The sequence below is a fragment of the Lithobates pipiens genome, unplaced genomic scaffold (genome assembly GCF_037356315.1).
Source record: "Lithobates pipiens isolate NorthernLeopardFrog02 unplaced genomic scaffold, aLitPip1_a1.2 Scaffold_16, whole genome shotgun sequence".
In the NCBI taxonomy this organism is placed as follows: Eukaryota; Metazoa; Chordata; class Amphibia; order Anura; family Ranidae; genus Lithobates; species Lithobates pipiens.
In genome coordinates, this window is record NW_027507748.1 from 111,611,765 (window position 1) to 111,627,102 (window position 15,338).

Below are 15,338 nucleotides of genomic sequence, written 5' to 3' on the forward strand. Positions count from 1 at the left end.
CAGGCATACATGAATTTCCGCCGGAAAAGTACAGCGGGATGGAGCATTGGAAATGTGTTGCTTGATTTCACTGGTGGCAGCTTCAGCATTCTCCAAATGTTCTTGCAGTCTTATAATAACGGTGTGTACTACTATATATTGTATACTGCTATTGTCCGTTCTGAACAAAGGCCTACAATTGGGCACCACTCTGCAGTCTGGGACATCATACATCAGGTTACATATATCATGTCTGCTGATTCTGCTATGCATTTTATTTCCACTAATTGTTGTGCATTGTTCAATGGATGACCTTAATTTTGAGTTGAGATGTCAAGATCAGTATTGGATGATGGTGGGATCACACAGAGTGATTCATCCAATCAATATCTGGCTCTTTTCTTTATAGTACAGTGTAAGAAATGTTTGCAGCATCACACCAGCCTCTGATCCGGGTTTGCACAATACAGAGTTAAAAGGCTTAGGCCACTAACCTATGACAATTATTTTCCATATCTGCTGAAAATAAATAATTATCACTATGGAAAACACATATATTTGGGGGCATGGACTAAAACTGGAGCAGACAGATCTGGAGCAGCTGTGCATGGCAACCAATCGGCTTATAGCTTCAGCTTGTTCAGTTAAAGTGTTACTAAACCCAGGGCCCTGCATTCATGATATCTGTTCTACCACAGGACATGGAAATGCAATTATTTTAGTAAATATAAACTGCTAAATACTGTTTTTCATCAGCAGTATATAGCAGTCTTGTGACTTCTATCAATGTCTGCTAAAACTTGTAGGAGGAGTTTTCATTCTGCTCTGACTGTCCTGTGAGGCTGCAGGATCCCTGACCCTCTGTCTGGGCAGTGCTGATCACATGCACTCTCCCAAGAAAAGAAAATCTCTAGCAATACACACCAAACTGAGCATGTGCAGTGTGCCCCAAGGCTCTGTTCTATCAGCAGATGGATTATAGAAGAAGGGGAGGATCAAACAGCCTTTTTACACAATGCAGAGGATTAACCCCCTTAGGTTCCACAGTGAGTCTAACAAGCATGCTTTACTTCATATACAGACTGGTTTTATTGTTGTGGGTTTAGTAACACTTTAAGCATTAAAAATAAAATCCATAAATGGACTGGTTACTATGCACAGCTGCTGCAGATTCTGGTTCTCTCATTCCTAGTCAATTTCCCTCATTGCATCTACAGGTACAGAGCTGCTTAGCTGTAGGAGTAACAGCTGCATAATGACCTCTATGACAGCCCTCAAATTTTCCGCTAGGCTACTTGCATTTTGTGAGTAGAAAATGAGGGCTGGCGAGGAGCCGGGCTGCCTGGGATTGGGGGGGGGGTGAGCACCGCCGGCGGGCGGAGTTGATCGGGAGCCGTTCTCCCGGTGGAAGAGTGCATGGCGTTAGAGGAGAGCCGCGGGATCGCAGAGCGGTAATACACGCCGTAACGGCTGACATTGAAACTGTCTCCGCTCTGTTCACTCTCGCACAGCCCCACCTCCTCCTAACCCCGCGCCTGTAATAGACAGAATACAGGTCCAAAGCTGGGATGCATTCTATTACAGGCGCGGGGTTAGGAGGAGGCAGGGCTGTATGAGAGTGAACGGAGCAGAGACCGTTTCAATATCAGCTGTTACGTGTATTACCGCTCTGTGATCCTGGCTCTCCTCTAACTCGTCATGATCCGGCCGCCCTCTCACTTCCTTTGCCCTGGCAAGGCTGCAATTTGGGGGCACGGTGAGGCTGCAATTTGGGGGCACGGTGAGGCTGCAATTTGGGGGCACGGTGAGGCTGCAATTTGGGGGCACGGTGAGGCTGCAATGTGGGGCGCGGTGATGCTGCAATGATGGGCACAGGTCACACTACAATAATGGGCACAGGTCACGCTGCAATAATGGACACAGGTGAGGCACTGCTGAGGGGAACTTATAAAGTTGTTGTTAATATTTATTTTTGTAACTTAATTCTGCATAAAACATTTAAGTGTAGGGGTGCAACGGATCAAAAAACTCACGGATCGGATCAGAGTCACGGATCGGATCATTTTTCGGATCAGAAAATAATAATTGAATTTGCAAAAACCTGTGAAAATTCCACCACCATATAGTCCCCACTGTAATATCCACGTCATCTCCCCCACTGTAATTTTGGCTGAGCATGGCTGGGTATTGCAGAGTTGTGGCTGGGTATGGCAGAGTATTGTGGCAGAGTATTGACTGGTTATGGCAGGGTATTGGCAGGGTACTGCAGAGTATTTCAGAGTATTGAGGGATGGCTGCAGATCTGTACACGGAGGGGAGAGAGGAACTGGCATCATGACGACGCCGGTTCGTTTACAAGTGATCGCTCTGTCATTTGACGGAGCGATCACATTGGGTGTAGAAAGATGGCCGCTGATTCTGAGCTAGGCCGAAGCCGTGGCCTTTCCTAAGGCCGAGACCGCGGAGCGCTCCGCAGTTCGCGGCGTGTGCCGATCCGTGCAGGGTGACCCGTTACTAATTCTATTGGGAAAAAAAGGGTATAAGTACCACGGCACTGACAGCCTGAATAACTACAATAAAGTGCAACTGTAGTGCATAAAAAATGAAGTGCAACATTAATAAACTAAAAAAAACAAATGTATCAAGCATGTAGCCAGTGAAAGCTTAAAAAAACACTTGCAAATATGTATAAACTTCTAGTTGGAAGGTTCTTTTCACAGGTGCTGCTGTGCTAGTAATAGTGCAAATCAATATTAAGCATGTGACCAATGTAAATCCAAAAAAGACGTGCACATAAACATATAGCAGTTCTCAGTTTTGTTTTCACTTTAGCTGTCAGCAATGGTACAAAGCATTGAAAAGTTATTTACAAATTAAATAAATAGATTTTTTTTTTTTTTTTACATTTTGCGCTTTTTCAATGTGAAATGTGTAAACATATGTTAATAAGCAGGAAAATTATTCGATTCAAAAAGAAAATGTTTCTTTTAATTTTAGTGTTTCAGCTGAGCAATGTTGTTAATAAACATTGCGGGTGCTTTTTATTTTTATTTTTTTTATTTATTTTTTTGGACGTCTCCAATTACTGGACTTCTTTAACACTTCAGCTGTTAACAGGGTAGACCCACTGAGAGCTCAAAGAACCAAGCCTGAAAGCATCGGTTTCAGGTATCGGTGCATTTGCACGAGTACCAATATTTGTGCAAATACACGGTATCGGCGCAACCCTACTGAAAAACATGTGATCTTATAAACAGGTGCATACAGATCCACACCACACCACCCCTACCCCCCCCCCCCCCCCCGGGTTGAACTCACTAGATTCAATGGACCCCCAAGGACTACTGCGTTGCGGGTCAGGGTAGGCTTAGCAGCGGGGTGGGGAGCGGGGTGATGAAAACACCAACTCCTGGGTGCGATCCTTCCTGGGGTGTTTTCAGGCACAAACATATGGAGAAAGAGCCCGCGTAGTAAAGCACGTCTTGTTTAATTCATTAAAATCAATCTTTACAAAGTTCCAAAGTGGAGGACAGGCATCGGGCATCAGACGTGATAGTGCCGCAAGCTGCGTCTGACTCTGCGTTTCTCCCTTCCCTCAGGGCGTTAGGGTCTTTGATAACATCATGTCTGGTGCCCGTTCAATTGCAGGTAGGTTGTGAGAGAACCTATTGATTAATGGACTGGTAATTGCTGTTCATCCGTTTGCCCTCCACCTTGGAACCTTGTAAAGATTGATTTTATTTTCTTACATTAGGGGACAAAGAGCCATAGTAATTACTATATGGGTTATATTGGACCGACAGGTGCTGGACACTGGCACGCCACTAAGGTGTATACTTCCATATAACCCCTCCCATTACTTGGAGTCCTCCGTTTTTCGCCAATGTCTAAGGGCATGAGTAAAGATGTGCTGTGCTGAGCTCCACGGGCAGTAATCCTTTGATTAGAGCCAGCCATGCTGACCGGATCTGTTCTGATGTCTTTGTAATGGGCTAAATGAATGGTACCCGGGCCTCGTAATCCGAAGAAACAAGGTTTTGCTTGCAAACACTTCTCTTTAGAGAGCTGGGCCCTGGGATCCAGTACTTTTTGGTAGTAAGGCCATACAGTTTTTACAGGCAGGGTGCTGTCGCAGGTCCAGGATTGTGGGATAACCTGAGTTCCCTGGTTCCTGAAGGTTTGCTTTAAGGTCTCAGAGCCTACTGTGAAGGGTGAAGATTTGGTTTTTATCTTTGATAAAACCCTGCTGTGAGGATAAGGTAAGGGGGATTTTCTCAGGAATTTCTCCTTCTATGTATTGTGTTGTCATGCCTATGTGTCACCACTGGGGGCTGTACCATCCTGACACTGGAAACAGCAGAAGCCTTCACTCTCCTCTCCTTCAGCCGGCACAGACTCTCTGGGGGTCTGAGCTCTTCCTGTGCCCCCAGATTGGCGTTTTCTCTCTTTTTAGTATGCCAGACCATCTGCCTTGTTTAAAAAAAAAAATGTTTTTTTTTCTTTAGAGAGCAGACCGCGGCTGCTCGAGAGAGCGGCGGATTTAACACCCCCCCCCTGCCATGCTGCAGGACGCCGCTCGTGCGGGAAAATCAACTCCTATAGCCTAACAAGTTTACATGCTTTTGCTGGTAGTGCCTCTGCTTTGTGCTGTAAGCTATGAGTGGCAAAGGGACCAGGAACTCCTCTAAGGGTTCTAAGGAGTCAATGGTATACAACAAGCTAAAAACCTTTTCCAAAAGAATGTCATCCTCCCCTGAGAGGGATACGGCTAGTCAGATGAGCCGTCAAGGGTAGAACACTTCAGTCCCTGTATATATTATACAAACGTTTTTGTTTTTTTCTTCTACCCTTAAAAAAAAAAAAAGGTGTTTGTCTACTCCCTTACTTAACCATTTTGTAGCACAGGCTCTTGGGGTATCTACATCTAATAAGGTTAATTTGAACCTCCGCCATCTGGGGATGTTTTTTCCTATTCATGCATAGCTTATGTATTCTGAATGGGAACATTTCTATGAAGAAATGTGGGGGTTCCAGCAATTGATGCTGCAATCGCCTCAGTGAGCAGAGTCTCACATTTCCGGTGGATAATGCACTGATGTTAAAGGATCCAGCAAATTAAGGTTGGAACTTCCTTTTAAAGACGAGATGTCTTTTGCAGTTCTTGCTGCAATTGGTGTATCTCAGTCCATTAACCCTTTAACGTCTGCTCCACCATTTTGGTGGAGCACATTTTGATTCACGCTAATTCATTGAAAAATGTGGACTTCTAAGGGTTAAGGAACAGTTTGTGAGATACCTGAAATTCTGCCTGATCAGCACGCCCGGCAAAGGGCTGGTGTATCTGACGTACTGTGTCTCACAGATGCTATGATAGACTATCATTTAAGCCTTATGGCTTGTGCTTGGACTAGTGCATTCTCGCAGCGTTCCGTGGCTGAAATATTGATCGGCCGAAGCACCATGTGAAAACTCTTAGTCAATCTGTGTCCCTTCCTGGGGTACGGCTATTTGGAGTGGATAAGTACATCCAATAGGGTAAAGCTCTCTTTACCAGTAAAAGGAGGTTCAAACATTTCTTGTTTAATCGTGCTGCCTCTCCTATGCCTGGGGCATCTGCCTTTAGAGATGGAGACTTCGGTCTCATTTAAAGTCCCAAACTCTCGCTTCTTGAAATTTGATATAGGGATGGAGGTGCGCTCTTGAGTCCTTTGGCAAACCTTACCATCATGGATACTATTCCATAGGGCACTTACCCTGAATCATTAGCCCTTCAGCAGGGTTTGTTCAGTGGGTTTTTACACATATATTCTTTATATGACCTCCCACCAAGGTGTTTTAATTATTATTTTTTATTTATTTCTTTACTTTATGATTTTTTTTTGCCTGGTCTTTTTTTTTTTTTTTTTTAACCCCATCCTCCTTTTGGTGCTGCTGCCTGTATGTCTCTGCGGAGTCCGCGTCTGTCGGCTGGCCTTTCTGTCTTAGTTCTGGGATCTGCGAGGCACGGCGGGATCCCTCCCCCTTTCTCCTCCTCCACCTGTCACTGGTGGCGGCTGGGGATTGGGGTGGGTTTCCCTCCATGCGTCAACGTCACCCCTCCACGCTGTGCATGTGACGTCCGATTGGCCGTCACGATGTTCAGCGTTGTGTATTTCCTCCCCGTGCAGACACGTGGACTGCAGCGTCCATCAGCTATGAGCGGCGGCAGCCGCCACGCTGGTGGAGTCCTCCCTTCGCATTAGTGTCTGTACCGGGTGACGTTGGGTGGAGTCTTCTTTGGCTTTGGGGGGGTGGCCAGCTACATAAAGAGTCCTCATTTCTTGCTAACCTGTTCTCGGGCAGCACTGTCCACTACTGGGTTAGACATTGCCGGTCACTCATAGGTAAAGGAATCACTATAAGGTTTTTTTCTTTTATATATTTGTTAAATGAGGGCCTGTATTAAGCCTCGAGTTGTATTCTATTTATACTACTCTTATTACTATACAACCTTTACCCTCATCCTGTACCAGTATGGATATACTTATAAATGGGGACCTTTGTGTGTGCTTGGCCCCCTCCTCACTTTTTTGAGCTCCTCCCTCAGCTCCCGGACCAGACTTATTTGGTGGCTTGACTGCGGACAACATGGAGTTCATATTTTTCTGGCATGTGAGTACTCATTTGGGGTCAGTGGTTCTTCACTTCCACTATATGCATACTCTTTTGTCCACAATGCACTTTCAATTATCATTGTCCTTACCCCTCCTACTGTTTTCTTCTCTTTTTTTTTTAGATGTTGGTGCTAATTGCCCCCAAAGAGTGTTTTGATACATGAAAAGCATTGGGATTACGACATGCACCTTATCTATATTTATTTTATCAGGGATACATACCAACAGACTTTTTTTTGGATATTGTGTGATTATGCATTCCATATGGGTGTATCATCTTTTACGGATTTGTTGCCCTGTACCATCTGGGGGTTGGCTATTATGTGTAAAAAGTACCACAGATGTATATATATTTATAATACCTTATAATGCCACTGTTCATTAATAAATGGTTTGATATAATGGTGTTGGATCCTCTGGTCTCATTAGCCTACCTCACTCAAAGTCCCAACCTTCTCCTTTTATGTATGCACAGGGATGGAGACTTCAGTCTCATTTAAAGTCCCAAACTCTCGCTTCTTGAAATCTGCCTTTAGGCAGTCTCAACGGTCTTAATCGTCAGGTTCAGGGGAAAGTCCCCAAGGGCAGCACCAGGATCTTGGAGGGGAGAAAGCCCTTAAAGCAGAATGCTAAAGCCTTCTCATGAAGGAGCACCCCCGTTCGTTTGTATGAGGGGAAAGGTCCTGCGATTCTCAAAATCTGGCAGGAACAATGTCAAGAGCAGAGGGATTTATGCAATTTTTTTCTCTAGGTTACGACTAGAGTTCCAGGAGCCCGGATGGCTCAGTCAGCTTTGATCTGAGGGTCCGGGGTTCGGGTCCCTGTTTGGGTGCTGCCTGTGGGGTCCTTGGGCTGCTGATGTGGCAGTCTTTATGCAAGAGTTTGTCTCCTCTGAGAATGTTCCTAAGGATCCAGAAAAAAAAAGTCTCTCTATCTGGCCTCTGGATCAGCTATTATCCCAGTCGTGATATCAGAGATTCCCTTAGTGGAATAAGGTTTTTTTGGCTCAAACCTTTTAAGGTTCCAGAACTAAACAGAGAGGTAAGACCCATTCTAGATCTCAAAGATCTGAATCGGCACTTAAACATCCGATCCTTTCAGAATTCGATCGGCTGTGTCCATCCTGCAAGGAGGGGAGTTGCATATCTCCATGTGCCAAATTCTCCCGCTTACCAGAAATTTCTGCGGTTTGAAATATAAAAATTATTTTTTTCAGTTTTGACCCTGCCATTCGGCTTAGCCACAGCACCACAAATGTTCTGAAAGATTCTGGCACCTCCTTTAGCCAGGTTAACGGCTCAAGGCATAGTGGTCCTAGCCTATTAGAAGATCTACTTTTAATAGATAATTCAGTCTCAGGTCTAAGGCTTGATTCACATCTATGCATGTTGCTTTTGAGCATTTTTGCAGCGTTTTGCGGGTTTTTTTTACACTGTGGTTGCTTAGCAACCAGCTATATACAGTGAAAAAACTGAAAAACAAAGTGGAAAAAACCCCACAAAATCATGGTAAAAACGCGGTACTTGTGTTTTTGATGAGGGTCCATTGACTTCTATTACATGCAAAACGCTGAATTTTGCATGAAAAAAAAGTCGCCGACCCTTTCCAAAAACGCAGAGGCACGAAATGCATTGATGTGAACATGTTCCATAGGAACCCATGTTAAAAAATTTCCCTGCATTTCTGCAAAATGCATAAAAAAAACGCATTAGTGCGAATCAAGCCTAAGACCAGAGTCTGATCTCAGCCGTAAATATCTGAAATCTCTAGGTTGGATTCTCAACCTAGGAAGATTCTCCTTAAAACCATCAAGGAGATTACGGTACTCGGGGGCTGGTTATAGATACCATACAGAAGATAGTATTGTTACCCCAGACGAGAATCATTTCCATTGTAGGATTAATTCAACTTATCAGAACAAAGGAAAATTCCTTAATTTGGCTGTGCAGGAGATTTTTAGGGGATGAATGAATGAAATACTTGTATAGCGCACAATGCGAACTGAATCGCCTCTAGGCGCTGTGGCGAGCTTTGATCATCTGCTAAAAGAGGAAGGTCTTGAGTTTTTCCCTAAAAGCCAGGTGATTTTCTTCCAGGCGGATGTTGATTGGTAGAGCATTCCATAGCCGAGGCCCTTGGACAGCGAATCTCCGCTCACCCTTGGATTTATACCGGGCTTTGGGCACGAGGAGGAGGTTTCTGTGGGCTGATCGAAGACTGCGGTTTGGTGTGTAATGATTTATTTTCTCCATTAGGTATTGCAGAGCTTTTCTATGCACGCATTTGTGGGTGAGGCACAGGGTCTTGAACGTGATCTGATTTTTTACGGTTAGCCAATGTAAGCTCCTCAGCGAAGGAGAGATGGATTCCCAGGGTTTTTTTCCTGTTATCAGCCTTGCCGCCGTGTTTTGGATCAGTTGTAATCGTGCAAGTTGATATTGTGGTAATCCTATGTAAAGCGAATTTGTGTAGTCCAGACGTGAATTAATGATTGTTCCAACTACCACTGCTTTGGGATATGATGGCCTCCTTCAAGGCTGTCCCTTGCGTGCAGTTTTCATCTTCAAGACACCATCCTGTCGGTCTGGAATAAAGAAGATTCAGGCCTTGTTTATTTCCAATACGCTTGGCTCCCGACATAGGTCAGAGCCTAAATTGGTGGTTGTTATCCAGCAAAAGGGAAAATCTTTATCCTGGAAGGTGTTAACCGATGCCAACCTTCTAGGAAGAAGATTCTGTCCAGGGGAGATGGTCCAGGTTAGAGGACCTTGCCTATCAACTTTTTTGGAAGTTTCAAGCAGTACATCTGGCCCTAGAATCTTGGCGGTCAGACTACAGGACTGTCCTGACAGGAATTCAGTCTGACAAGGCCACAGCGGTGGCTTACATCACCAGGGGAGGCACGAGAAGTCGTGCAACCCAAAAAGAGGTGAATAATGTTCTAGCTTTGGCAGAACACAACACTCCTTACCTATTGGCAATTCTAATTTTTCATGCGTACTACTTGAGACGCCAACAATTATTTCCGGGAGAATGATCTATTCACCCCAACCTCTTCCTAGCAATATGTTAGATGGGGTATTCCGGACATGGAACTATTCGCATCCAGATTCATTAACAAGGTCGACAACTTTATGTTGAACAAGGGGTCCGCTAGCAGGCGGAACAGATGCATTTGTTTTCCAGGGGATCAGTTTTCACTGATCTATGCATTTCCTCCAGTTCTACTACTTCCGCACCTTCTCCGCAGGATTAAAAGGGAACACAATTGGGTGATTCTGGTGGCCAAGAAGATCTTAATATACCAAGATCATAAAGATGGTAGTAGGAGTGCTTTGGACTCTGCCATTATAGCCAGACCTTCTTGCACAAGGTCCGGTATTTCATCCTACTTTACGGACAAAAATTTTATCAGGTTTGACTGTTGAATCCCACTCTATAAAAGATAGTGGGTGATCTCCTTCGGTAGTTTCTACTTTGACTAATGCCAGGAAGCCTGCTTCCAGAATCACTTACTTTAGAGTCTGGAAGGCATAGGTTTCTTGGTGTGGATTCTGGGGGTTGGCACCCCAGGAAGTATGTCAATAGGCAGGATTCCTGATTTCCTGCATATGGGATCTGAAATGAAGCTGGCCTTGACTTCTTCTATCAAGAGCCAGATCCAGGCCTTGTCGTGTCCTTTTCCTATGGCCTCTTGCTTCCCACTCTTGGTGCGTAGCTTATTCAGGGGGTAACACGGTTTATTCCCCCTATCAAGGCACCTCTAAGTTATTGGGATTTCAAATTGGTCTTATCGGCTTTGCTGAATCAGCCATTTGAACCTTACGAGAAATTCCCTTGGTTCTTTGACAAGAAAGATAATCTTTTCTGCTTGCCATTTCTTCTGCTAGAAGAGTATCGAAACTAACGGCTCTATCTTGTAAGAGCCATATTTCATCATGCATAAGGATGAGTTGGTTTTATGTCCTCATCCTGAATTCTTACCAAAAGTGGTAACAGGTTTTCATTTAAACCAAGATATTATTCTTCCTTTTTTCTCCCCAGAGCCTTAATCTGGGGAAGAAAAAGCACAACATTCTCTTGATGTAGTAAGAGCGAGCAGAGTCTATTTAAAGGTGACCACTCAGGTTCGCAAAACACAGGTTTTGTTTGTACTGCCAGAGGGTCCAAGATGTGGACAATCGGCGTCAAGATCCACTATTTTCCAAATGGATTTGTCAAGTGATTATTTAAGCTTCAGCTTAAAGAAAATTCTTCCTTCTCTTATTAAGAGCACACTCATCCAGGGCGATTAGTGCCTCTTGGGTGGTGCATCATCAGGCACCAGATTTGTAAGGCCACGACTTGGTCTTTGGTTCATACGTTTATCAGATTTTATCAAATCGATATTAAAGGTCATGAGGATATTGCTTTTGGGCACCGAATATACTGCAGGCTGCAGTACAAGTCCTCTAGCCTCCTGTTTTTTGTTCTGTCTCCCCTCCTTCAGTTGCCATTGCTATGGGACATCCCACATAGTAATTACTATGGCTCTGTGACCCCTGCTGTAAGAAATGAAAATAGGATTTTTAAAACAGATTACCTGTAAAATCCTTTTCTTTGATGTACATCAGGGGACACAGAGGTCCCTCCCTTCTTCTTATACACTTGTATTGCTTGGCTACAAAACTGAGGACTCCCAGTAATGGGAGAGGTTATATAGGGGAGTACACGCCTTAGGGGCGTGCCAATATCCAGCACCTTTCGGTCCGATATAACCCACATAGTAATTACTATGGCTCTGTGTTCCCTGATGTACATCATAGAAAAAGATTTTACAGGTAAGCTGTTTTAAAAATCCTATTTTTATGATTGGACCTTTGTAAAGATTGATTTTAATGAATTAATAAACAAGACTTACTATGCGGGCTCTTTCTCCATATGTTTGTGCCTGAAAACACCCCAGGAAGGATCGTGCCCAGGAGTTGGCATTTTCATCACCCCGTTCACCATGCTAAACCTACCTGACCCGCAACGCAGTACTGCTTGGGGGTCCATTGGATCTAATGAGTTCAACCATAAGGGGGGTGGTGTGGACCCCGTATTCACCTGTTTACAGCATCATGTTTTTTTTATTTATTTTTTTATAGCAAATCTGCACCTTTGAAAGGAACGTATCAACCGAGAACTGCTATATGTTTATGTGCACGTCTTTTTTGGACTTTCACTGCTCACATGTTTAATATTGCACTATTACTAGCACAGCAGCACCTGGTGAAAGGAACCTTCCAACTAGAAGTTTATACGTATTTGCACGTGTTTAGGCTTGATAGATATATATTTATATATTTTTTTGGATTAATTTTGCACTTATTTTGTATGCACTACAGTTGCACTTTATTGTATTTATTCAGGCTGTCAGCACTGTGGTACTTATACCCTTTTTTCCCATGTTTTGACTTCTGTCATGTACAGCAGCGGCAGGCCTAATCACTTATTAGTGTCTTTAGCGCAGGGGATTATTTTTTCACAAATCAATTGCTGGTGATATCAATAATGAACAGCAATAGTGGACTGAGATCATATATGCTTTCAAAAGCAACATTTTATACAAATTATGAATTGATTTGGAATCACAAATATGTTTCTTTTCTTTCAACAGATGAATGGACGTTAATATTCGGTGACCCCACAAAATTTGGGTTGGGACTCTTCTCTATTATCTTTGACATTGTATTCATCACCCAGCACTATTGCTTGTACCGCAAATATCAAGGCTATCACCATGTTTGACCAAGTCAACCACACTCCAAAACATTTTTTTTTAATGAGCATGAAGATCAATTTTTTCATTTTTGTATGTTTAGATATTTTTGATGCCAAGTTGTGCCTTATCTTGGTGGTGTTCACTGCTGTTCTGTGAACCTGGGCATTTTGCTGATAGTGCTGCCAAGCAGAGATCAAAATCATTGATAAATATAATGTATGGATATTTGTTTTCAATTGCACGTGGCCTGACTTGTCATCTACCACATTTGTGGCTTAAATAGAATTTGCCAGTTTCTACTTTTTCCAATTCCTATTCTCAACAAGGATTCCTCCAGAGGATGCTAGGGGTTCTTTGTGCTGTGGCTGATTGACCTTCCATTTGATGTGTCCACGTATTTCCAGGTTGATCGCCACTTGGAAGAGCCTGCAGCATTCCACCAATGATCTATTTAGCTGACAAAAAAGGTGGCATTCTAACAACCATTGTTGGGGGGGCATTTTTCCAGTGACACCCAATGGACTAATTTTGTCAAGGTTCCCTGACGCCTGAAAATTATTTCAAGGGTTCCTCTGGGGTAAACAGGTTGAGAAAGGCTGGCATAGCACTTTATTTACCGAAGGAGGATAGACTATTTACTTATTCTTGGGTATACACCTATGCGGTTTTTAGTGCATTTTGCAGAAACGCACTACAATCCATTTAACATGGTTTCCTAAGGATCTAGTTCACATCTGTGCCTTTTTGGAAAGGGTCAGGGACTCCCCCCCCCCCCCCCCCCTATGTAAACAAGTCGGATCCCTGTTCTGACAGGGGAGAACTCCGAGATCTGCTGCTCCTAGTGATTGGGAACAGGGCTCTCTGTTTTTACAGTAAGCCCATCCCCCCACACAGAACACATCCAGGGAACACAGTTAACCCCTTGATCAGCCCCTAGTATTAACTCCTAAAGTGCGATTTATACATTGATAAGTGCATTTTTTTTTGTACTGATCACTGTAATAATGTCACTGGTCCACAAAGTGTCACTTGGGGTCAGATTTGTCCTCAATGTGGCAGTCCCACTAAAAATCGCAGATCGATGCCATTACTAGTAAAAAACACAAAAAAAAAAAAAAAGTTTTAAGTCCCTAAATATATCCCCTATTTTGTAGATGCTATAACTTTTGCACAAACCAATATACAGTTATTGGGATATTTTATTTTTTAACCAAAAATATATAGCAGAATACATATTGCTGATGAATTCTTTTATATATTTTTTTTGGGGGGGGGGTAGGGGGGGCAAGATATGTATTATAGCAGAAAGTACTTTTTTTTTTTTTCCCCCCCCCAAAATTGTCAGTCTTACTTTGTTTATAGTGCCAAAAAAAACGTAAAGGTGATCAAATACCACCAAAATAAAGCTCAATTTGTGGGGGAAAAGGACAAATTTTATTTGGGCACAGCGTCGCATGTAATTGTCAGTTAAGACGACGCAGTGCCATATCGCAAAAAATGGCCCGGTCATTAAGGGAGTAAATCCTTCCAGGGCTGAAGTGGTTAATGGACCTGCCCCAAGAATGAGTGTGTTGCATGTTTTTTTTTTTTTTTGCTTATGGCAAAGTATGACAACTCTGCTCATGGAGTGTGAATTTGATGCAGCTTTACACCCTGTGGCACTCAATTGGCATCAATGTCGCACTACATGAACAGAACTACTTTCCTATTAGCTGGGAAAAAAAAAATGCAAGCATCAATCGGGTTGAATATTCAATCATAGCAAGGGAAATTAATTTTTGCTTGCATATGATTGGAAAATTTAAAGTTAACTCGGTGTCTACATATTTACTAAGTTCCAGGAGTATTCACTTTACGTGAACAGTCTCTTCCCCTTAAATCAAACCCATAGTGTGCAATATATTTTGTTAAAGGGCAAGTTCAACTTTACAGAAAAATCTGTAAGGTGAACTTACACAGGACCCCCCACGCCCCCTGAGCACAGACTTTGGAACTAGCACCAGGATGCAATTTAAAGGAAAAAAAAAAAGACGGGTTAAATAGTCAGTCAGTCTGTCTGAAACTCAATGAATCTAATTACTTTTGTTTGCAAGTTCAAGTGGGCTTTAAATGTGGCCTCATAGGAGTGGATTTGGCCTTTACATATTTTTAACTTCACGCTTCTGGTTAGAGTTGAAGTGAAAGGGTGATTGTGTATGTTACAGGAAGGGGGCTACAAAGCACTTTTCCATTTTTTATTTTATTATAACTGTTATTCCAAAACAGAAATACCTCTGGAAATGCGCACATTTTATTGAATTGCCAAATATTCCTATTTTGTTCTGGGTGAAAAGGACAGTCTGTGTGTAAAATAATATTCACCTTCGTAAGATTGCTTCTGAGAGCCAAGGCTGTACGTTTCTGGCACCGAGCTTGTCCTAAAGTGTCATAGTACCTTCAGTGGAGCCAACGCCGAACTTTGTCATTTTTCCTCTATAGCCTTGTGTTTCTATGACCGATGTCAAAGCTTATACTGCTGAATCTACACAACAGGGCAACCAAAGCAATAGAATTGCACACACAAACAGGCGCTCCTCCATTTTCTCTACACCCAAAAGATCAGCAGTTTTGGTTGGAGGACTGTTCTCAGACCTGACAAATGCTTTAGCAGTACCAAAGTGATTGCTTGCGCTTCAAAATCATTGAAGGCTAGTTGGCAGTTTTTGGTGACTAAATTATAATAGCAATATGAATAAATTGATATCTGCTAAAATAAAAATTGTATAATTTGTTTACTGAAATAAAAATATTGCACTTGTAGTTTGTTCATGCGATTACACAAACAGTGAGGTTAAGTTACTATTGATGACACCCGGATCTATCTTTCTACCCCATGTTAATCTGGTCAGTCTCCTTGCACATAAAGTGTGTGTGTGTGTGTGTGTGTATATATATATATATATATATATATATATATATAT

General features: G+C 42.9%; 1 protein-coding gene across 1 annotated transcript in view; it reads left to right on the forward strand.

Annotated features, from left to right (window-relative positions):
- The window catches only part of CTNS (cystinosin, lysosomal cystine transporter), a 54,136-nt gene extending 38,959 nt beyond the window's left edge, over positions 1-15,177 (forward strand). Inside the window, exons 10-11 of the mRNA XM_077480268.1 lie at positions 4-121; positions 12,274-15,177. Of these exons, the coding sequence (XP_077336394.1) occupies positions 4-121; positions 12,274-12,404 (249 nt within the window). The 3' untranslated portion in view covers positions 12,405-15,177. The remainder of the gene's footprint in view (positions 1-3; positions 122-12,273) is intronic.
- The last annotated feature ends 161 nt before the right edge of the window (positions 15,178-15,338 follow it).